The sequence below is a fragment of the Myotis yumanensis genome, unplaced genomic scaffold (genome assembly GCF_028538775.1).
Source record: "Myotis yumanensis isolate MYYU_CA2020_CCGP unplaced genomic scaffold, mMyoYum1.0.hap1 SCAF_2, whole genome shotgun sequence".
NCBI classification, from domain to species: domain Eukaryota; kingdom Metazoa; phylum Chordata; class Mammalia; order Chiroptera; family Vespertilionidae; genus Myotis; species Myotis yumanensis.
Window position 1 is genome coordinate 15,115,644 of NW_027223753.1, and position 24,096 is coordinate 15,139,739.

Here is a 24,096-nt window from a genome sequence, read left to right on the forward strand (position 1 = left end):
GCCCCGTTGAGACAATTTACATATTAGGCTTTTATTACACAGGATATGCATAGCAGTGAAGACCTGGTTGGGGGGGGGGGGGGGGGTAGAGGGGGAAATGGGAGATACCTATAATACTATCAACAATAAACAATATATTTTAAAAAGAAGCAAAAAAAAAACAAAGAGAGGGTCAGCCTTGGGAGGTAACATTGTCTACTAAAATTAAGGACATTGAGCTCTGTCATTAGATTTATTTTGTTACCTTCTATTGAGGGCAAGTAACATTGGCTTTCCATTTTAGAAGTGAGAAAATTTCCATTTAGCGTAAACTTTATAAATGTTTTAAAGGAAAAGTAAGTCCAGGGATCTCAATACCAAGCCATTAAGATCGGTGCAAACAAGTATTAAAAGTTATCAGAGGGGCCTGGCCTGCGTGGCTCAGTGGTTGAGCATTGACCTATGAACCAGGAGGTCACGGTTCCATTCCCAGTCAGGCCATATGCCCAGGTTGCAGGCTTGATCCCCAGTGTGGGGCATGCAGGAGGCAGCCAATCAGTGATTCTCTCTCATCATTAATGTTTCTATCTCTCTCTCCCTCTCCCTTCCTCTCTGAAATCAATATTATAAAAAAAAAAAAAAGTGATCAGAGGTGGCAGAGGTGACCTGGGAGGAGGAGACAGTTGGGTCTCGCCATAGAGGAAGGTTTTGATTGGTATGGAGTTGGGAAGAGAGCACCTGACTGAAGGCCAGTGCTGACGATCTGCTGCTGTGTGACCAACTGCTCCAACACTTAGTGGCTTAAAACAAGTTTATGATCGTTTTTCTCTCACGGGTTGACTGGGCTCAGCGGGGCGGTTCTCACGTAGGGTCTCATGTGGTTTCAGCTGGCTGTGCAGTCATCTGAAGGCTTTCACGTGGCCGGCCGCTGACGCGGGCTGTCGGTCAGGAGCACGGCTGGGACCTCTCCATGGGCCTTGGGCTTCTGGCCGTATAGCAGCTGGGTTTTGAGAGGGGGGGTTCCAGGAGCAAGCATTCTGCAAGGAGGAAGCAGAAGCTGCCACTGTAGGGCTAGACCCGTGTCGCTTCCAGTGTGACAGCCAGTCACTTCCATATTCCCGTGTTCTAGCGGTACTGAGCAGTCATCGGGCCGCCTGGATTCAGGGAGTGGACAAAATAGACTCTGCATCTTGATTGGGGGAGGGGAGGGGAGAGGGAGGGGCAATGGCCAGGTCACACCGCAGAACAGCGTGTGGAGTAGCAGATACTGTGTGGCCAGCTTCCCAATGCCGGGAAATGTGGGTGAGTTTAGGAGACAAGGGGTCGCTCATTCTGCCTAGAGTCAGGGAGAAAAGGCGACAGGTGCTGGCGGATGAGACTGAGACGTCCATGGAAGATCTCGGTTGCCAACGCAAAGAATTAGGGCTTTATTCTGTAGCCAGTCAGAAGCGACTGATGGAATCAGAATGATGGAGAGACTGTGCAAAAAGCTAAGGTCTTGGCAAGCTCTGTAATTCTAATTCCTTTTCCAACAAGTCGGTCCCCAAGGAAGAAGGCTGGCGGCTTCTGTTCCTTCACAGTAGTGTATTCCAGCCTCAGGACTGAGTAAAAAATACACCACCCCAATCCACTAAGCATGTGCTAGACAATTGTACGTGGGGTGCATGGCCAGCCCAGGCGCTGGAGAAGTAAGTCTCCGATTCATAAGCTGCTGGACTATTCTGGAAATTCCGGTATTTCTACATTCACTCCATAGCTCCCAGATCCCTCGGATTCCTCATGAGCCAAACATCCTTTGCTAGGACTACTATCCTGGTGATTGACTAAAAAGTCATGGCCCAAGTCCAAGCAACGTAAGAGCCCAAGGGCGGGGGTGACTTGCCCCAGGGGGTTGCACGGGACTGAGTGAGGGACTCTGTCGGCCACCCCCAGAGCGCGGGGATCCAGCGCCCAGAAAGTTACGCGTGTGTTCAAAGCCGGCCCATCCTTGGTCATTCCCTAAGCGCATTCCTTCCATGCAGCCTATACCTGTGCACGCATGCATTTATTCATTCAGGTGCCTTCTGAGTGGCAGACCCCATGCTGAGTGCCAAGGTGGCCGTGACGAAGGCAGCTCTTGTCCCCCCAGAGAGCCCCCAAGATAGAAGACAGACCTATCTTCTAATGAGAACACGTTCACGCGGTAAGGACTGTAACGGAGGTGCCCGTGGGATGCTGTGAAGAGTCTCAGCACAGTGACCGACTGGGGGTCGGTAGGGAGGCTTTGGGCAGGTCTTGGAGGAGAAGGAAACAGCTTGCTTAGCGCTCGCTGTGCTAGGGGTCGGGCGTGCACTGCCGAGTGACTTCTGCACGCCAACCCTTACCTGTGCCTGCTCTATACAGGGAGGCTAAGTCCTTGGTGTTTATTAACACTTATTATCTCATCCGATTGTGCAACAAGGAACAAGACAGGAATCACAAAGCCCAGTTTACAGACGAGGAAATGGGCACAGAGGGGTTGAGTCACGAGCCCATGGTGACTTCACTGAGCCTGAACTCAAGCCCACGTGGAACTCTGAAACCCATATCTTTGTTTCCCTGTCACCACCCGTGCCCGGGGCAGGGAGGACACGTCGGGAGAGGCGACAAACACTGCCCCGAGGGAGCTCAATAGTTCCAAGGGGGTGCCGAGGTGGGAGGGGAGAGAGGCGTGAAGGGCCCCGGATGCCAGGCCAAGGCGGACTTCATTCTCTCCTCCAAGAGAACTGACCAAGGTTCCCACGGCTCCCAGCCCACACTGGCATCTCTCCCCCCAGGTCACTCTACCGTGGAAGCTTGTCACCGAATGTCCCTCCAGGCAGGTCTGGGCCTGGAACACGGGTCTCCTTCCTGACCTCCAGCCAGCGCTCACTCCTCACCCAGCTTCCTCCTCGCAGGCTGTGCTGTTTGCTCAGAACCTGGGCAGAGAGCACAGAAATATTTATGTCACTGCCAACCCTGCCTCCTGGAGGCCCCCAAGGGTTACCGCACAGAGAAGTTCAGTTATATAACCCCGAGTTGACACAGCAGGAGGGAGAAGGAAATAGATTACAATTCTTCTCTTTTCTCCGTCGAGAACACATCTTTGAAACTGCATAGCTTGGCTTTTGCCTCCCTCGCCTATTGAGCTTGGGTCTCCAGGAATGTTGTGGCTCTAGATCAGCGGTTCTCAACCTGTGGGTCGTGACCCCTTTGGCGGTCGAGCGACCCTTTCACAGGGGTCGCCTGAGACCATCCTGCATATCAGATATTTACATGACGATTCATAACAGTAGCAACATTACAGTTATGAAGTAGCAACGAAAATAACTTTATGGTTGGGTCACGACATGAGGAACTGTATTTAAAGGGCCAGAAGGTTGAGAACCACTGGTCTAGATCAATCAGTGATTTTAGCCTTAATTCTGGTGAGACTGACGTTGGGGGAGGGGAGAGAAAGGAAACTTATTAAAGGGCTGCTTTGGGCCGCTCTGCCAGGGGCTTTATATTCGTTATCTCCGCTTACCTCAGCAGCAAGCCAGTGAAGGGGGTCATTTTCTTTTTTACCTCCATCTTACAGACAAGGAGTGGGGGCACAGAGAGGTTAGGTAACTTTCCAAAGGGCACCCAGCAGAGCCAGGCCAGTCTGGCTCTGACACTCTGGAGTTTTTCAAACATCTCATTCGGAATTCATAACAAGGGAGCCAGGCATGCAGGTGCAGGGGTGGGCAAACTTTTTGACTAGAGCACCACAATGGGTTCTTAAACTGGACCGGAGGGCCGGAACAAAAGCATGGATGGAGTGTTTGTGTGAACTAATATAAATTCAAAGTAAACATCATTACATAAAAGGGTACGGTCTTTTTTTTTTTTAGTTTTATTCATTTCAAACGGGCCCCGTGGGCCGTAGTTTGCCCACGGCTGTGCTAGCGTCTCCCTGTGGAGGAAGTTCCCAATGAATCCCATACAGCCCTCACAGCTAATCTCCATTCTGACCTTCCCCGTCCCATCCCCTCACCAGATGTCATACTTCCCTTCCAGAGTGTGCTCATCCCACCTCCCGTCCCCCATCTTCACTCCCGGTGGCTCTCCCAGCTAGAATGTTGCTCCTCCCTGCCTCACTTTACAAAATCCCAGTAAAATAATCATAAAAACGCTCATTCACTGAGCAGCTGTGAAGTGCAGAGGTTAAAAGCACGAACTTGAGCCGAAACCGGTTTGGCTCAGTGGATAGAGCGTCGGCCTGCGGACTCAAGGGTCCCAGGTTCAATTCCGGTCAAGGGCATGTGCCTGGGTTGCGGGCACATCCCCAGTAGGAGATGTGCAGGAGGCAGCTGATTGATGTTTCTCTCTCATTGATGTTTCTGACTCTCTATCTCTCTCCCTTCCTTTCTGTAAAAAATCAATAAAATATATTTAAAAAAAAAAAAAAAAGCACGAACTCAAGTGTTCTGCCTGGGTTCCACCCAGTTCTACCCCTTTTGCTGGCTGTGTGATCTCAGGCAAGTTACTTAACTTCTCTGGACCTCAGGGGGGGGTTTTGCCTGTAAGATAGAGATAGTAATACTCTCCTCATAGGGTTGTCATGGGACAAAATGTTATAAAAAATGAAGTAAAAACTATACAAATAAAAACTTCTTTGTAGAGTCTTCAGAAATGTGCTTGGCACATAGTGCTTTTTAACTGCTTGTTCTTATTGTCATGCCTTCACAATGTGGAGCAGACACTAAGTCAGCTTCCCTGGGTTCACAACCCACCTCAATTGGTGACCTTAGACAAGTTACTTGACCTCTCTGGGCCTCCGTTTCCTCACATAAATATTTTCAACTGTAGTGTGCGTTTCCCTTAGGGTCGATGAGACAATAAATATAAAGTACTTAGAGGGCTTGGTACGGAGAACCAAGTAAATATGACCTATTAATATATTACTGGGATTCAGACCCAGGTTACCCTGACCCCACAGCCCTCCTCCTCGCCCCCTGCTCAGCACCTCTCCCTCTCTGAGCTCCATGGCACTCATGGTGCATCTTGTGTCTTAGTGTCACATCTTCATCGCTGAGTACGAAGGCATGAGCCAGGTGATCTGTGCTCAATCCTTGGTCGATGCTGCAGTTCCGCCAGCTAGTACGTATTGAACAGCCACTGCTCATTCACTTAGCCATTTACTTCATTCAACGACCATGTGTTCAGACTTACAATGTGCCAGGCAGTGTTCCAGGCTCTGGGGATCCAAACGGTGAATAAAAATGGACATAGCCCCTTCACTCCTAGAGCTCAGAGACTGGTTTTGGACCCAGCCATTCATCAAATAGAGGATGCTAAGTGCAACTAGTGGCGAGAGAGGGACATGGTGCTGTCGGAGTGCACAGCACAGATATCTTAAGTAACACTTAGGTTCAAACATCATGTGTCAGCAGGTGAGGAAAGTGCTTGGCACATGCAAAGGCCCTGTGGCAGGGATAGGAGGGATTGACAGGGCTGAGCTCAGACAGGGATGAGACTGGAGGGGTCTGCAGGATCTAAAACCTGGGGGTACTTTTGGATCATCATAAGTTCTCGTGTGAGGTAGACTTGAGTCCCCCTTAAAATGTTTTTTTTTTAATTTATTGATTTGAGAGAGAGAACATTGATTTGTTGTTCCACTTATTTATGCATTCATTGGTTGCTTCTTGTATGTGTTCTGACTGGGGGGTCAAACCCGCAACCGTGGCAGATTCTAACCAACTGGCCAGGTTCCCTCCTCCAAATCTTTTCATTTATTTTAAAATCAAGGGGAACAACTTTTAGGGTGGGAGAAAAATATTACAACTTCTTCTCACATCAGAAAAAATACAATGTTTAGAGGCCATGAAAATTTATTACGGAGGGAGGGGCCCACAGAAGTCATGAGGTGGCCCTGACCGAGTCAAACCTATTTATTACGCAGATACTTTCTATCCGTTCTTATTTGATCCTTACACTCTTAATCCTCGCCCGAAGATATTTTTCCATTGATTTTTAGGGAGAGTGGAAGAGAGAGGGAAAGACCGAGAGAAACATCGATGTGAGAGAAACACATCGATTGGTTGCCTCCTGCAGGAGCCCCGACCAGGGCCCAGGCCAGGGAGGAGCCTGCAACCAAGGTATGTACTCTTGACCGGAATCGAACCCGGAAACCTTTGGTTCGCAGGCTGACGCCCTGTAACAGAAAACTGGAGAAGAACCAAGCAACACTTAGAGAGATGGAGTTACATTTATTATTATTATTATTATTATTATGCACGGGCCCAGAGAAAAATGTCTCTAGAATTCTGGGCGAAGTCACACAGGAAGTTTCCTGTATTTATACCATTTTACCCTCTTTGTCTCCCAAATATGGGGTTTTCCCGTTCCCTTTGCAAGTTCTTAAAGAGCCCCTATGTGGTGGGGCTTTGAGACCTCAACCAAAGGCTTGGCCGGTGCCAGCACTGATAACTTTGTCTGGGGAAGGTTTAATGGCCTCTCTGAAATGGGAGTAGTCTTATTTTCCTTATTATTTAAGCGAGTATTTACAGAAGCCAAAATGCAGGGTTAAAATTTCAAACAGCAGTTTTTATATAAGATGGATGCTTCATATCCACTGAGCCAAACCAGCCAGGGCTAATCCTCACACTCTTATTTAGCTGCGCACACACCTTTTTCCCTCAGGTGAGGACAATGAGGCTCATGGAGGGTAAATGAGTTGCCCACACAGTGAGTTCAGAGGTAATAGGTGTGGGATTTGAACCCAGGTTCATCTAATCCAAACCCTTTTCTCCACTACATCACACTGAGTTCATCATCTTACTCTAGTCCTCACAGCATAAAATGGGAAGTCAGTCCCATTTTAAAACTGAGGCCTGGAGGAGAGAAGGAAGTACCTAGCTCACAGCCCTTGGCTAATCGACGAGAGAGTCGGGCACTAGCCCCTTCCTCCTGCCCCCCTGGTCTGCCCCACTGCTGGGTCCAAAACCTTTCCTGCCCCCCCCCCCCCGCACTGTCTCCACCCTCCAACCTCACTGTGGCCACCCTCCCCCGTCCCCTTACCCCCTTCTGTCCAGTTTCCCAGCCCATCGAGGGGCTGCTCAGGTCTGTGCAGCACCCACAGCCCACTTCACCACAAAGCGGGTGCTGGTACTGCGCCTGGGCGGGAGGCAGAAGAGAGGCGGCCGGCCAACGCGAGAGCGAAGGTTTACATGAGACCTTGGGTCCCCCAGACAAATGCCCTCTGTATCTCCAGGCCTGTTGTGACTGGCCACGGGCCAGCTCTCACCACGGAGGCCTGAACTGCTGGGCCTGTTTCCCCACCTCCGTCCTCTCGGCAGCCCGGCGCTTGCCAGGCCGAGCTTGGGCAGGAAAGGGGAAGGGTGTTTCTTCTGGAATGGAGGGTGTGGGAGGCCGGCAAGCCTCGGGGAGGGTGAGGGGCCGCGTCCTGAACCAGACGGGGGGCTGGGAGTCACACGGTGGAAGGAGCATGAGGCGGAGGTCACAGGGCCCCAGCTGCGCATGTTGCAGGAGAGCAAACTGAAGTCCAAACAGGAGAAGTGGCTTGCCCAAGGTCACGCAGCAAGTAAGCAGCACAGGTAAGACTCGAACCCAGGACTCCTAACTTCCAGCCCAGGTTCTTGCCCCGTAATCAGGCCTCTCCGTTGGGGTTTTGGTGGTGACCCTGTTAAATAGGTAAGGAGATGAGCTTCATAGACCAGGACATTGAGATGCAAAGAGAGACTGTCATGTGTTACAGACTAGTAGGTGTCTTAGAATTTCAAGTTCAGATACGCCCGAGTTTACATCCTTCACTCACTAATTGCAAACACGTTGAGGTTAGCCAAGCCCTTGGAGAACGTGGACAGAGAGGCAAAGAATCAAAAGTGAGGCCCCTGAAACGTCGGCAATAGGGACAAAGTCTGGTCATTGGAGTTCGCAGGAGGACGTTGGCCTTGACTCTTAAAAACAATAATAAGGTCCCCAAGAGCACTGGGGGTCAGGGCCCCTGGTTCCAAGGAGGGCGTTGGTACTCGGTTATGTGTTTTTCCCCCTGCACTCCCACCCCAACTTCCCCCAGAGGTTTAAGGCTGACTTGTCCAGGGTGTACAGGACTCAGTTACATCTACGTGTTCTTGCTTTGATAGGTGGTCATTAGACGTAGCTCAGGAACTTAGAAGTAACTAAGTCTGTTCTTTTTGGGAATTTCCTGCAGTTACATCGCAGGGTGATTGAAAGCACAGCTAAGGCGGATAACACAGGCCAGGTGGGGCCTCACTCACCAGCCGGGGTTCCTTCAGGTTTGGTTTAGTTCTTACTATTGTGACTGCTCTCGTCTTAAATGAATCAGAGAGGAGTTCTCCACAACTCACCAAGTAAACTTTCTTCTCTCTATGTGCGCCTGGGTGGCTTTGCTTGTCCTCAGTTTCCCCAATTGTAAGGAGAGGGCATTGGGCTGAGAGGTTCTCAGACAGGGTTCCACAGAATCCTGTGGTCACAGGGGGGTGCCTCCCAGGACCATCGCAGAGGTGGGTGGGGAGTGGTGAGAGGTTGTGTGTGCGGAGGGGGAAGTTAGGTTCCTTACGTCTTTTGGAAGAGCTCAGTTTTCTATCATAAATTCATCCCCAAACACTCCAACAGAAAAATAGATCTCCTTTCAGTCTGAAAATCTCCCGGTTGCATTTTCTCGTGGCTGGTGAATCCCCTGAGCCTCCCTCCTCCCCCGCAGTGGGATTGGTCACCCCAGGTTGCTGCAGAGTGATGGCCCTGGGCACCCCCCAGTCCCCCATCCGTGTGCTGCTCCCCCTTGGCTTGCTCTTCCACTTTAGTGAGGCACATCCTCTAGTCTAGGAGCTTCCTGGGCAAAGGTGCATGGGGTGCAGTGGGTTTTTAAAAAGCCCTGCCTGCCCCAAAAATATCGTTCGTATGCCCTTTCGTTCAATATTTAGCTTGGCTTGCTATCCACGTCTCGGCTGGAAATTATTTTCCCTCAGCATTTTGGAGGCTTGTCTTAGAGCTTCTGGTGCTGCTCCTGTCAAACCCAGTGCCGTTCTGGTTTTATCTGATTGTTGGTCCTTCGTATTTGACCTTAGAAATAAAATTGCCCTCGCCAAGGAGCTCAATGGTTAGAGCATCATCCCGATACCCCAAGGGTTCCCCAAGGTTGTGGGTTTGATCCCCAGTCGGGCACATACAAGAAGCAACCAAGGAATACATACATAAATGGAGCAACAAATCAATGTTTCTCTCTCAAATCAATTTTTTTACAGAGGTTTTTAAAAAAAAAATAAATCTATGGACATGTGTGGAGTATTCTTTTTATGCCCTGTGTTCTAAAAGGTCATGATGATGAGCCCTATTGGGGTCTTTTTCATTCATTATTCTGGGGACTCAGAGGGTCCTCTTATTCTGAAAATTCATATCCTTCACTTCTGGGAAATTTTGAGGTATTATTTTTTATTTGATAATTTCCTTCCCTCAACTTTCTCTGCTTGATCACTTCTGGAATTCTTATTAGGTTGTTGGACCTCTTGGAGTAATCTGGTTTGTTCCACTTTATGAGACATGTTGTCAATCTTCCAAGCCTTTTTTGAAATTTTTCTTTATTTTGTCAATTTTTAATTTCTTAGCACCCTTTCTTTCTTTTAAATACATTTTTATTGACTTCAGAGAGGAAGGGAGAGGGAGAGAGAGATAGAAACATCAATGATGAGAAATAACCACTGATCCGCTGCCTTCTGCACGCCCCCTACTGGGGATGGAGCCCGCAACCCAGGATGCTCTATCCACTGAGCCAAATCAGGTAGGGCCACACTGAGCTTTTTATTTTATTTAATTTTAATTAATTTTCATTTAAATGTAAATGGCCACACGTGGCTGTCATCTGGGGCTGTGCAGTCCACCTCCTGATTCACTCTCTGCAGAGGCGAACTTACCGCATCCCTGGGGCAGAGGAAGCCTGTGCCAGGAGGACCCAAGAAGGAGGGACTGGAGCTGAGCTGCAAATTCCTCTTTTCAGCCCCAGGTGGGACCCTGGCCTTTGGTGGCAGCTGCTGCCCCCATTCCTGAGTCTTCCTGGGGTTTCGTCAGCGAGATCAGCTTTGATTGGTTTCCATCAGCCTTTCCCACTCAGCCATCAGCTCTTCCTGCTTTCAGACCTGGATCGGCCTCTCTCTAGTCCAGTGATGGCGAACCTTTTGAGCTCGGCGTGTCAGCATTTTGAAAAACCCTAACTTAACTCTGGTGCCGTGTCACATATAGAAATTTTTTGATATTTGCAACCATAGTAAAACAAAGGCTTATATTTTTGATGTTTATTTTATATATTTAAATGCCATTTAACATAGAAAAATCAACCCAAAAAATGAGTTTGCATGTCATAGGTTCGCCATCACTGCTCTAGTGGTTGTCTTCCCTCCTTTCCCTCGGCCTGTGGGTCTACGTGCTTTACTATCATTTGTGAGGCGTCTCAGGAGGAAGCAGAGATGAATACTGCGTTCCATCGGCTATGCTTAACCAAAAAAATATAATTTTTAAAAGAAAAATATAGATCCTAAGCATTATTTCTCCCAGAATGAGGCAAAACCGAATTTATCCTTTTTACCTCTGTTTTCCTATGGGTCAGGAGAGTCATCCCTAAGTCGCTGCGGAGCCCAGTTCTGCTGGGGGATGTGCGAGGCTCTGGCTGGCTGGGGCGGGACAGGCTGGCTAACAGGCCGTGTGGTGTCTCCTTTCTGTAAAGGGATGGATCAATGGGCTCCGGGAGGGGCCTGCAGCTGACGGGCATCCTTGCACCCCAGAATGGGACAGGGAGTGGACTTACAAGATTAAACACCTTCTAAGCCCTCGGTCTTCCAGATGAAACTGGGTCCAATTACCCAGCAGTTGCTAGGCAAACAGCTCAAAGAAGATTTTATCAGAAGGAACGTACCTGATTGAGAGCTGTCAGGCAAGGACACTCGTGGGGGCGAGGGGTGGAGGAAGGTCACTTCCCAAAGCAGCTGTCCCCAGCACAGGATCGGATTCGTCCTCATTCAGGGAAATCATGCATGAACAGCAAGGTGAGCCTCATCGTCGCATGGCCAGCTGGGGGCATTACTGCGCATGCGCCTTTAGAAAACATGCCAGTACTTACGCCGCATGTTAAAGAATGGTGGGAAACCTCCACCCGTGGGAGGAAAGGGAGGAGATTTTAGCATCATAAGGAGGATATGGGACTAGTTCCTGAAGCGGTCGGTATAGAGTCCTCCAGGCCGCTTCTCCCAGCCTCGGGGGAATTGAGCCGGATCAGTCCCTGGTCCCGCAAAGCATCTTGGGCTTATCCCTGAAAAAAACAGTTCTGGTACTTGCCAATGTCAGGGATGGCACGGATATGGAAACAAGTTTAACTAATTAAGTCTCAGCCCTTCTGCTAAACTCTTAGCAAATTACAGGGTATGGTTACACAAGCCTTATAGTATCCAGGGTGATCTAAGTGGGTTAACAGGTTATTAATTCTTTATATATATATGTATTTTTCTTGATTTCAGAGAGGGAGGAAGAGATAGAAACATCAATGATGAGAGAGAATCATTGACCAGCTGCCTCTTGCATGCCTCACACTGAGGATCGAGCTAGCAATCGGGGCATGTGCGCTGACCGTGGAACCGTGACCTCCTGGTTCACAGGTCGACGTTCAACCACTGAGCCACGCCGGCCAGGCTACAGGTTATTAATTCTAAATAAAGGTTAGTGTATGCTAGGTACCTGCAAGGCTGTATATCTATATTTTAAGTTAGGTTACATTGGCAGAGAGGAGATGTAGAAAGAAAAAATTGAGAGTGGTTACCAGTTAACTGGGCAAATGAACCCCACAGATGGGACGGAACCCTGGGTGGTGAGGGCTGGGGTGGGGTGGTCCTTCAGGACAGGATGAACTACCGATGTATTTGAAGTTAGGGTGGAGGTAGGTGCTGAGACTCGCTTGGAGGGCAGGAAGCAGACCTGCCCGGTTGACTCCTGAGCCCACTCCCCACAACCCTGCACTGGTCCATTGTCTTCGGACTCTTCCTCTGCTCCCATCAATGGACTTCTCACCACTCCCTCCTGTGTGCTAGTGCCTCCCACTCCTATCCGACCCCTCAGTGCCCTGCACAGCTCCTGGCCTGTGGGGATTGTCTGCTCAGGCAGGGCATGGGAGGCGAGAGTAGATAAGAGTACAAAGCCTGGGGTGAGAAAGATAAGAGTCTAGAGCAGTGGTTCTCAACCTTCCTAATGCCGCGACCCTTTAATACAGTTCCTCATGTTGTGGTGACCCCCAATTTCATTGTCACAAATTGAACATAATTAAAGCATAGTGATTAATCACAAAAACAGTATGTAATTATATATGTGTTTTCCGATGGTCTTAGGCGACCCCTGTGAAAGGGTCGTTTGACCCCCAAAGGGGTCGCGACCCACAGGTTGAGAACCGCTGGTCTAAAGCCTACATATATGTCCCCCTCCCCCCAAGTTTATCCACATGCTAATCCCCAAACCTGTGACCGTGTTACCTTACATGACAAAAGGGACTTTGTAGATGAGAATAAGGATCTAGAGGTGAGGAGATTCTCCTGAATCTCGGTGAGGCCAATGTAATCACAAGGGTCCTTATACGGGGAGGCAGGAGAGTGAGAGGAGAGGAGAGATGATGGAAGCAGAGGTCAGAGGAAGAGAGAGATAGGAAGATGCCACACTGTTACCTTGAAGATGTAGGTGGAGGAGGGGCCTTGGGCCAAGGAATCAGATGGCCTGCAGAAGCTGGAAGAGACAAGGCAACAGGTTCTCCCCCAGAGCCTCCAAAAGGAATACAGCCCTGCCAAGGCCTCGCTTTTAGCCCAGCGACACTGATTGTAGACTGCTGACCTCTAGAGCGACGAGAAATTCATTTGTGTTGTTTGAAGCCACTAGGTGTGTGGTGGTTAGTTACAACAGCCATAGGAAACGAATGCTTCCTACCTGTGCTCTTCGTTAGCACTGGGATGTTGGGTGCGTTACCTAGCCTCGCTGAGCCTCGGTTCCTCCGTCTGGGAAACAGAGATCATATGCGTGAGAAAACGTATACGAAGTCCTTGGCATGGTGAGCAGTCCAGAGCGAGCACCTGCTAAATGGTCGCTGTGTTTGTGGTTGTCATCGTCATTGTTGTTACTGGTTGTCTATCCACCGGTGGACATTTCCCTTCCTGTCGAGACGTCCTCAGGGAGGAAGGATAGGGAACTGTCAAGAGACAGGTCTGTTGTTCCCCTCCAATAGTTCTCTGCCAGAGGCCATTTGCCTCCCAGACTGAGAAACATCTGGAGACATTTTTGCCACAACTAGGGGTGCTACTGGCATCTAGTGGGTGGAGACCAGGGATGCGCTAAACATCCTGCCCTGCACAGGTCAGGTCCCGAAATGGAGAATTATCTGGCCCCCTTGGCAACAGTGCCGTGTGCGAGGAGCCCTGCCAGCTCAGGCTGCTGACCCGTGGAGTGCCCCAGGACAATTGCTAACCTCCTGGGAGGCTTGGCAGCCACGGACAGTTTGGAGGTAGAAGATGTGAGTTTGAGTCTCAGCTCCTCCACTCGCTATAAGACTTGGAGCAAGTCATTCAACCTCTCTGAACCTCCGTTTTCTATCAGTAAAATGGAGATAAAAACAAAAACAAACCTGCCTTGTTGAAGTGATTACATGAGAAAGCATGTGGGAGCCTAGTGCCTAGCACTGTGTGAGTGTCTCCTTAAATGTTAGCTCCCGCCCCTTCCTGACCAGAATGTCAAGGTGGAATTCTTTCCTTCTGCCATATTCACTTAAGGGCATACATTCTTTAACCTTGTCCTTCTTTTTCTCCTTGGGAACAGGGGGACACCTGGAGATTTGTGCGGGAGGTGTCGTTTGAGGAGCCTGGGGAGCCGGGCCCTTGGCTTGTGCCCAAAGACTGAGGGCCAGATGGAAGCCACAGGCCACATTCCAGCTCTTGGTCAGACTCAACCACGACGCCCACAGGTCTCGTCCTCCCACCGACTCCCGGCACTGTTTGTGCCACCCTTTTAGCACTCGGCAAAAATCTGCCCCATGACCACTTTCATCTGGGATTTCTATTTATAGATCTTAGCATGTGGAACTTAGATTCGAGCCTTGGGTTGGGAGCTCCTTGAGGCAGCTTTCTTTACAATGTGGGCCACGAAAATCAGAAACAGAGAACCTTCAAGGCAGGATTTGACAGAGGAGGTAACTAAGACTTCATAGAAGTGGTGGGCCGAGAACCCAGATCTGCAAGCCACTGCTTTTTCCATAGGACTTCAGTATGATATTGATCAGGCATCTCTGAGATCAGTGCTGGGCTAGATCTGAGGGAGATGATTCCCAATAATTATTGTTTGAAGGAGAGATTCTTAAAGGAAACAATTCCACTTCTTATCCTCACTATCTAAGCTCTAGGAAGGTGACCCCACAGCCCTTCTTTGAATCCTCTCTTTGCTAGTATGTACGTGGTAGGCGCGGGTTGAATGAATGACAGGGCAAATGGACAGAAGAACAGGTGGAGGGTAAATTGTACGCAGTGGATGGGTGGGTGGGTGGGTGGGTGCGGGAGTGAATGGGAGGATGAAAGAATAGGTGGATAACTGAAACCAGAGATGTGCTTCCTAATTTCTGAAAACCAACCACAAGGAACATGTATTTGGTTTGTAATTGTGGGTGGCCCCAAGTGCAAGGGAACATTAAGCTAAGTTGGATCCTGTAATACACAAGGGGACAGAGCCACGCACAGGCAGGCAGATGGAGCGGGGGAGATGATGTGGAACCCAGCAGGAATGGAGAGTGTAGGAGGTGGCCCTTTAGGATTCAGGCAGAATTGGGTTACTATGTGCCCAACAGAGTGTTTGGAGGCTCACTCCATATGCACTGCTGCTGCCACTTCAGACCCCTGTGTGGAGTTCTCCTCAGTTTGGTCCAATCTCAGATGCCTTCCAGGAAGCATTCCTGCCTTCCAGCGTGAATTTCATATGCTGACTTCCCTCTCCTAACACCCCCGAGTCAGCATCTACCAAGAAAAATGAAAATATTGGTTCTCAAGTTAAGCTCTGAATAGCTGTTGCATACAACAGAACTATAGATTGGAAAGGTTCTTAGAGATCATCTTCAAATGGGACCATTTTAACAGATGGGAAAACTAAGGTCCAGAGAGAGGAGAGCTTTCCAAAGTCACATGCAAAACGAGTGGGAAAGGCAACCCTGTTCTCCTGATTCTCACCCCAAGAATCTGTTACTTGTTCTTCCTTGGCCCACCCAACAGCCCCCATGCTCTACCAGTCACATTAGGACTTTTGCCTTCCTGGGGGAGGTGTCATTATTTCCTCTGTCTCTGCCCTCAGTGGAGACAGAGGAGAAAATTGGAACCCTCAGGCAGTTCTGGGGAATCCCTCCTCAGTTCCCTCCTTGGGACATCATACTTCATGGAGCTGGAGTTTCTTTCCTGAAGGCCCAAATCAACAAAGTCAAGGCTAACAGGAATCAATGCAAAGTCCTGCATTTAAGTTCAAAAATACATTTATACAAGAGCGTAATGGAGACCTAGTCACTGGACAGCAGCTCATCTTAATATCATTACCATTAATAATGCAACTGCCATTGCCTTTTATTTCCATAAAAGGAAATAAAACTGCACTTTGCAGTTTAGCAAGCCCTTTTACTTACCAATCTTAGGGCTCTGATTGACCATAAACAAGTATAAGAAAAAGTCTGAAAAAGTTTTAGGGGCACATCAACAGGGTGTGTGTATGAGCAGTGTACTGTGGCCCCTGTAAAGCTAATGAGCTATTTGTTTGCATTAATCCAGTGTAATACCAATAGGTTTTGTGCACAGACACTGTCCTAAATATGTTACATGATTTATTTCATTTAATCCTCACAACAACCCTCTGGAGTTTATAATTGCTGTTTTACGGATCAGAAAACCCAAGAGGTGAAGAAAGTTGACCAAGGTCATATAGAATTCTGATAAGTATCAAGCAAAATGTCTTTCTGGACATTTCAGGACCCCTCTGAAGTCATGTCTTCAGTTTGTGGTACTGAATTTAAGGGAGACATTGACACAGAAAAATGAGGAACCCCAAAGTTTACTTAAAGCATTGGTTCTCAACCTTCTGGCCCTTTAAATACAGTTCCTTATGTTGTGACCCAACCATAAAATTATTTTTGTTGCTACTTCATAACTGTAATGTTGCTACTGTTATGAATCATAATGTAAATATCTGATATGCAGGATGGTCTTAGGCAACCTCTGTGAAAGGGTCGTACGACCACCAAAGGAGTTGCAACCCACAGGTTGAGAACCGCTGACTTAAAGGATCTGGACTATTTATCCCTGAGAAGCAATGAATCAGAGAACATACAATTGCTGTTTTCAAGGGCAGAAAACTCCTTTACTTAGAAACAGGTTGAGTTCACAGGACATTTATACCAGACATTTGTAGGTTAAGTACAAAGGGGCATACCCTAACCAACTGCTATTGCCACCTATTGGTGGGAGGTAAAATTGAAGTGTTGATATCAGCTACCTTAACTGCTCCATCCAATGGAAGATTGAATTTAACCTTTCATGCATAGAAGAGCTTTTTTTTTTTTCTTTAATCCTCACCTGAGGCTATTTTTTCCCCATTGATTTTTAGATAGAGTGGAAGGGAGGGGGAGAGACAGTGAGAGAGAAACATCAATGTGAGAGAGACACATCAATTGATTGCCTCCCACACATGCCCTGACCAGGGATGGAGCCTGCAACCGAGGTATGAGCTACAAGCCCGTGACAGAATCAAACCTGCAACCCTGAATTCAGTTCACGGGCCAACATGAAGACCTAACCACTAAGCCAAACAGGCTAGGGCCACAGAAGTACTTTTAACCTGACAGTTGTCACGTGTAAGAGGTATCAGATTACCTTTGTGGGCTGAGAATTAGGACCAATCGGTGAAAATCACAAGAAGAGAAATGTTGGTTCCAACATGAAGATTAATTTTCTGATAATTAAAACTTCCCAACAACCCCAGGGGCTGCTTAGGATCGGTAGGGGTTTTGTCTGTGGAAAAGACCAAGTCATGCTGAACCTCCCATCTCTCAGGTGATTGGGGAAATCAATCCCAATGTTTCGGTGGGTCAAGGTCATTCATGGGTTATTTACTCTGAGTTACAGTTGGCCTTTTGAGCAGGGGTCACCTAGGATTGGTACTGTCTTTGTTTTCTTATCCAACAGGGAACTTTTAGGCCAAGCCAGAGGGAAGAAGGGTACCACTGGGGCAGAGCAGTAGGGGAGATATTTTCGACAGGCGGGCCTGGCAACATTTATCTTCCAGATTTGGCTCTGACACTTGACCAAGGAACAGGGATAAGTGGCTCAGGAGTAAATGGTCATGACCCTCTATCACTTCCCAAGCTGACCTCCTACACAAGGCCATTTGTAAACAACCCAAGGGACAACAATTGGTTGTTGATTTTGTAAATGTAATTAAGGCTCTGCTGAAGACGTCCAGTGTTGTCCAGTGTTGCCCAGGGCAGGGACCAGTAAGGTAGGACCAGTCAGGGTCAGGGGCCTGTGGCAAGGGCTCTGCCTCTCCCTGCTGCGCCCCAGCCTGTGTAGGTTTTCCATCGGAGCCTGATGTTGACTTGAGCTCTGGATGCTGGGCTATTTGTATCTTGTGTATTCACTGGGAGGATTCACTGGGGGAAGGGGTTATGGAATCCGACAGACCCAACTTGAATGCTAGCACAGCTACAATACTAGCTTGGTGAGCTTATATTGATTTCACTCTGCTCTGAGCCTCAGTTTTCTCATCTGTAGAATGGGCACAGTGACTGCACCTTCCTTGCCAGATAGGTATGAGGATTAAATAAGACCTTCCATACAAAGCACTGAGTGCAGTGCCTAGCACATAGTTGTATTATTATTATTATTATTATTATTACTATTACTAGAGGCCTGATACATGAAATTTGTGCAAGGGGCTCGGTCCTTGCAGCCCCAGCTTTGTCTGGAAGGTCGTCCGGATGGTCATTCCGCTGTCCGGTCTAATTAGCATACTACACTTTTATTTATTTTTTTTTTATTTTTTTATTTTTTTTTATTTATTTTTTTTTAAATATATTTCTTTATTGATTTCAGAGGGGAAGGGAGAAGGAGAGAGAGATAGAAACATCAATGATGAGAGAGAATCATTGATCGGCTGCCTCCTGCACACCCCCCACTGGGGATCGAGCCCGCAACCCAGGCATGTGCCCTTGGCCGGAATCGAACCTGGGACCCATCGGTGCGCAGGCTGACGCTCTATCCACTGAGCCAAGCCAGCCAGGGCTACACTTTTATTGTTATAGATTATTATTATTAAATTAACCTCAGTCAGTGAAAACCAGCATCACCCACCCCGTACACTCCTATGCACCCCCTTTTCTATAGCCATAGACCCTGGCCATAGGCATATTTGATACTGAAATCCCCCTACTGGACCTCACTGGGTTAACAAGACCGGCCGGGGCTCCACACATGAAAACACCCACAGCCTTGGCCATCACTGTTCCACCTCCCTCCCTCCCGCCTTCTCTGAGGTGGCAGGAACAGAGCTGTAATTGAGAGCCCTCGTCCCGAGATGAGGCAAGAGACGCTCTGAGACTGCTCGCTGCCCTCTCAGAAAGAAGAGTAGCTGGGCCCACCCAAAGAGTTGCACCTGGAACTGGGGAGGTTGCCCAGGAAGTCATCCTGAGAGGAGCCGTGTCCTGGTGCCTTAGACGCTGCATTACCGGTCAGTGTGTGTCTGTGTGTGTGTGTGTGTGCACGCACGCATGTTTCTGTGGCGACTGGTCCTGGACCCCCTAGTGCAGCGGTTCTCAACCTTCTGGCCCTTCAAATACAGTTCCTCATGTTGTGACCCAACCATAAAATTATTTTTGTTGCTACTTCATAACTGTAATGTTGCTACTGTTATGAATTATAATGTAAATATCTGATATGCAGGATGGTCTTAGGCGATTCCTGTGAAAGGGTCGTTCGACCGCCAAAGGGGTCTCGACCCACAGGTTGAGAACCGCTGCCCTAGTGTGTCCCACAGCGGGGTGGTGCAGTGGGAAGGATACAGACTTTGAAGTTGCAGGGCCAGCTTCCAGGCTGTGTAGCACGAACAGTTAGCTTTATCCCCAAGTCTTGGGGGCCTCACCTGAAACAAGGGGAGAGGAAACCCTGTTTTACGTAAGTTAACAAATTAAACCGAAGCATGGATTTTTAAAAATACCTGCCACAAGCTGTTGCCATGTGCAGGCCCTCGGGGGGTGGCTTCTGTCATTTTTGTGTTGTTGGTTTAACGGCAGACGTGTGCACAGGCAGGATTTGGCTTATCCAGTGATTATTCCACGTCTCCCTCCCTAAATGACTCTTGATCAGCAGCCACCTACATGCCTCTCTTTTCTGTTTTTAAAAGGGATTTTGAGAAAGCATGACTGGTGAATCTTCTCAGCTTGATATTGGTGGGGATAGAAGCAGCGGGTATATAGGCAGATGCATATTAAAACTATGTGCTGGGATGGAGAACAGTGTGGGGGGCAGGGCAGGTATCTCTCCTTAGGAGTAGGGGATGGGGTTGTGGGGGGCGGGGGGAGAGAGACTTTCATTCCATGTTCTCATATTGGTCCACACTTATTTTTATAGAAAGAATGTTTTGTTGTTGTTTTGAGCTCCAGATCCACCTGTCTGTAATTTAGTTCAGCAAATATTTCCCAATATCCACTAGAACACGAAAAAGCACTTTTCACACTTAACCTCTACCCCTCAGCTCTCTTGGGAAAAGCTACAGGTGTGCAAACCAAGCTGGGAGAAGGTCAATTACTCCCCCAACTACTTCCACTGGCAAAGGTGAGCGGATCCGGACACGTTATCTGGGCCAGGTAGAAGGCTTTGAGAAAGAACCAGAAACAGGCTCTACCCTCAGTGAACCTGGGAGCTTAACTGCCAGCCACAGCAAGTGAGACACGTGCTGTGGTGTGTTCTTCTCTGAGTGCTGCTGAGGGTGGGAGAGGACTGGATGGCTAATTCTGTCCGGGGAGGACTCTTCCTGGGGTGACTGGGCTGCGTCTTAAAGGATGTGATCTTTTTGGATTGGGAGCAGGCAGGGGAGCATGGCCGACCTGGGCCTGTTGAGGACGATTAGGACAGGAAGTCCATCCGGGAAGAAACGTTGGCCAAGGTGGGGAGGTCGGGGGGCAGAGCCGCAAGGGGACTCCTCGCTGGGCGTCCTGAGGGTCTGGTCTTCGGGAGGAGGCGCAGACGAGAGCCGGGAGGCCTTAGGCAGAGACCTAGGGGAGAGCTGAGAAAGTGAAGGCAGAGTCATCCTATGGATCCACAGGGCCTGGCCACAGAGGGTCCTCCTGAGGCAGGAGCCCCAGCCTGGGTGTGGACGGCCTGACCCAGCGGAGGAGTGTTCCCATCAGGAGGTGGGAGGGTCTGGCAGAGAAGCGGCCCAGCGGTGGGGGCTCTCGGGAGATGCCCACTGTGGGGGTCTGGGGAGGGCAAAGCCCGGGGCAGCCAGCCCAGAGACAGCAAAGACCAGGAATGACGGGGGGCGATGGAGAGGTCCATTGTCACAGCTTTTGGCAGAGGCTGGTGTGAGGAGCTGAACGCTTGAAGACAGAGGGTGGAAATGGCCCATGAAGGGCTTTTGCTGCCAGATTTAGAAGTGTGGGCGCTGGGGAGATGGTTGTTTTTTGAGCCCAAGAATGCCGTGGTCACACCTACAGTCTTTCTCTACTAAAATGTGAGCTTCTCCCCCCAAAAATAAAATAAAATAGAATGTGAGCTTCTGGAGGCAGGGAGTTTGTCTTTTATTTCATAATGTATTCCCAGTACCTAGCACAGGGTCAATCACTTAGTAGGTGTTCGATTCATATTGGTTTACTAAATATGTTGACTCACAATATATGTAAGGGTTATGGATATATACTGTTTATGGGTATATGTTATGTTTATGGACATATATATATATGTAGTAAACTTTTTTTAAACTTTGATGAAAAAAATATATACTATTAGCCAAGGTAGTAACCTTGGGGGAAGGATTGAGATAGAATAGAAAAGGAATTTCAACTGAGTGTATTGTTTTTTTAAATAAAGAACAGAAGGAAATATGATTGTAAACATTTATTCAATCCGAGTTTATTTCAGAGAGGAAGGGAGAGGGAGAGAGAGATAGAAACATCAATGATGAGAGAGAATCACTGATCAGCTGCCTCCTGCACGCCCCATACTGGGGATCGAGCCCACAACCCAGGCATGTACCCTTGACCAGAATCGAACCCGGGACCTTTCAGTCCATAGACCAATGCTCTATCCACTGAGCCAAACCAGCCAGGGCTTTATTATTCTTAAATATGTTTTTTTATTGATTTTTTTTTAGAGAAAGAGGAAGCAAAAGGGAGAGAGAAACATCTATCTGCTGCCTCCCACATGCCCCCTACTGGGGAGGGAGCCCACAACCTGCAACCTGGGCGTGTGCCCTGACAGTATTTGAACCAGCAACCTCTTGGTGCAAGGAATGATCCTCAACCAACTGAGCCACATCGGCCAGGGCAGAAATATTTAATTATAAAGAATAATATATACCCTGGCCGGCGTGGCTGTTGGTTGAGCGTCGACTTCTGACCCAGGAGGTCACAGTTCGATTCCCGGTCCAGGCTCCCCATCTTCCTAGCTGTGTGCTTTTGGTTCATTTATTCAATCACTCAGCCTCAGTTTGCTCAGCTGCAAAATGAGAGGATTAAATGAGCTTATGTAGTGTGTGAAGGCACCTGGGACAGAGCCTGGTGCACGATAAATGCTCAACATGCATTAACTCTCTTCCCGTGGAGGGCTTTGTGCAACCTGACCTTTGTCCTCCTTCCTCTCACCCACCAGCCCATGTGAATTGGTCTCCTCCCGTGGCTTATGTCACTGACTACTTCATCATCACAGTTAATTTTTTTCCCATCGCCTCCTTAGATTATAAAACATTTAAAAGCAGGAATATCATTCCAGACACTGTTGCAGACGGTGAAAAGCCCTCTAGTGTGGGAGGCAGATGTCCTGGGTTAACTTCTGCTGGGTAAACTTGGGGCTGCATGTAGTTTGGGGGCTTCAGTTTCATCAGTCCAATGGCAATAATAATAACCTCCCTCACACCGTTTCTTGAAGAGCAATTCAGACATTCTGTGTGAACCTGGTCAGGGGGAGTTTAATAAATGTTGTTGAATGAATTTAAACTGCTTTGAAAAATGAAGTTCTTTACAAATATCAGACGTTATTTTTAATTCCCTAAAGTATATAGTAAAGGGCCTGTATTGACTTGCTGAAGGCTTGAATATTCTCCAATTATCCAGATAAAGATCAAAGGAAGCATCACACCGGGGTTATAAAGCTCACTCTGATTTGAAACAAAATTTCATCTTCATTCTCACCAGGATCAAGATGACCACAGCCACCCCTCTGGGGGGGACCACCTTCTTCTCATTGAACGTGACCACCAGAGAAGATGACTTTCTGTACAAGAGTAAGGTCCACTTGGCGTGGCGGCTGGGGGAGGGATGGCGGGGAAAGTGTCAAGGTCAGCTCCTGGCCTAGAGGTCAAGAGCTTGGGCTCTGGAGACAGACTGCCTGGGTCTCGGTCTCAGTTCTACTGCTTGCCAACTGGGTGACCTTGAGCATGTGACTTCATTGCTCTGTGCCTGTTTCTTCATCTGTTAGTGGGATATTAATGAAGTTACCACATAAGGTAGGTAAGGATTAAAAGAGACAATCCATGTAAAGAGCTTAGAACAGCTAGATGTGTGCTAAGTACCTAATGGGTAGTATTATTACTACTATTATTTTCATTAGGGAGTTTTGGGGTCTAGAGGGCCATGGGAATTTGAATCTTTTGTAATTTGTCCTTAAATGGGTCGCCTTAAAGTGTAGTTACTTTCATACTAATTTTGCAAGGCAAACACATCCCATCAGTTCACAAAGGAGTAAATGAATGTAGGTGGGAGGAGTTAGCCCAGGTGAGGCATCTGCAGGAACAAGGGGTCCCCAGGAGGAAACATTTGAGGGCCACTCTTCAGAACACCAGTTGATTGTATTGGGGGAAGTCTGGGTCCGTTTCAGTCATTTCAGTTGACTTGGTATACACTTCTGCAAATGTAGCCGGCCTCCTGACACGTGGTGTGTCCTCCAGTAATGAACAGGTCCAGGCTCTGGTGCTGGCAGGGAGCTGGATTAAGGTGAAGGTGGATATATGTGTAGAAAATCAGTGATTCTTGGGGCAATGAGGTCTTTATCCTCTCCCTTTTTTTGTTTGTATTTTCAAATTTTTCTACAAAAATTACATATTCCTTTTATATTATCAAAAAGAGGGAAGGGCCCTGGCCGGTGTGGCTCAGTGGTTAGAGTGTCAGCCCATGCACTGATGGGTCACGGGTTCAATTCCTAGCCAAGGGCACATACCTGGGTTGCAGGTTCAATCCTCGGCCCTATTTGGGGCACGTTGCAGGAGGCAACCGATCTCTCTCTTTTTCCCCCTCCTCCCCTCCCTCCCTTTCACTCTCTAAAAATCAATGGGAAAAAAATATCCTCCGGTGAGGAATAGTTTAAAATAAAGAAAAAAGAGGGAAGGGTATTTTGCTTGCCTGTTTCACAAAAGAGGTTTGAAGCTGGGTAACGCTGGACTCGACCCAAGGCAGAGTTTTGGCAGGCGATGTGCTGAGGACATAGCTCCCAAGCCCCGCTGTGAGGAGGGAGCACGGCTACTCAGACGTGACTCGGTCCCGGGGTCAGCAGTGAGGTGCGGCATTCTCTTGTCTCCCCCTTGGCCCAGTGGGGACGTCAGGTGCCACGGTAGGAGCCCCCCTCCCAGGCTCTGACTGCTCCTCCGCATTTCGGGCCCCCCATTTGTCACCTCCCCTCTCCTCCTTGTAGGTTCTGGAGCCATCGTTGCTGCTGTTGTGGTGGTTGTCATCATCATCTTCACCGTGGTTCTGATCTTGCTGAAGGTGTACAACAGGTATGGGTCCCTTCGGTGACGCCAGAATGAACGGGAGCCGACACGTGTGGATGCCCGTCACGTACCCAGCAGCACCCAAGAGTCCACCCTCAGCCT

The 24,096-nt window shown here is 48.6% G+C and overlaps 1 protein-coding gene and 1 long non-coding RNA gene across 6 annotated transcripts in view; one reads left to right on the forward strand and one right to left on the reverse strand.

The window, feature by feature from the left end:
- Window positions 1-24,096, forward strand: part of NCMAP (non-compact myelin associated protein) — a 51,412-nt gene that overhangs the window by 21,951 nt on the left and 5,365 nt on the right. For 2 of the 5 annotated variants that reach the window (XM_070404365.1, XM_070404369.1), the window contains exons 2-3: window positions 22,424-22,512; window positions 23,916-24,000. In XM_070404365.1, coding sequence (XP_070260466.1) covers window positions 22,424-22,512; window positions 23,916-24,000 — 174 coding nt within the window. Of the gene's footprint in view, window positions 1-1,204; window positions 2,162-7,446; window positions 7,557-18,581; window positions 18,745-22,423; window positions 22,513-23,915; window positions 24,001-24,096 lie in introns of those variants that run through there. The other 3 variants (XM_070404370.1, XM_070404367.1, XM_070404368.1) reach the window with 3 other exon arrangements.
- On the reverse strand, window positions 16-2,884 carry LOC139003005 (uncharacterized). The gene is made up of 2 exons (XR_011470203.1): window positions 2,785-2,884; window positions 16-1,016 (listed from the first exon to the last, which is right to left on the reverse strand). It is a non-coding gene; the product is annotated as an uncharacterized lncRNA (long non-coding RNA).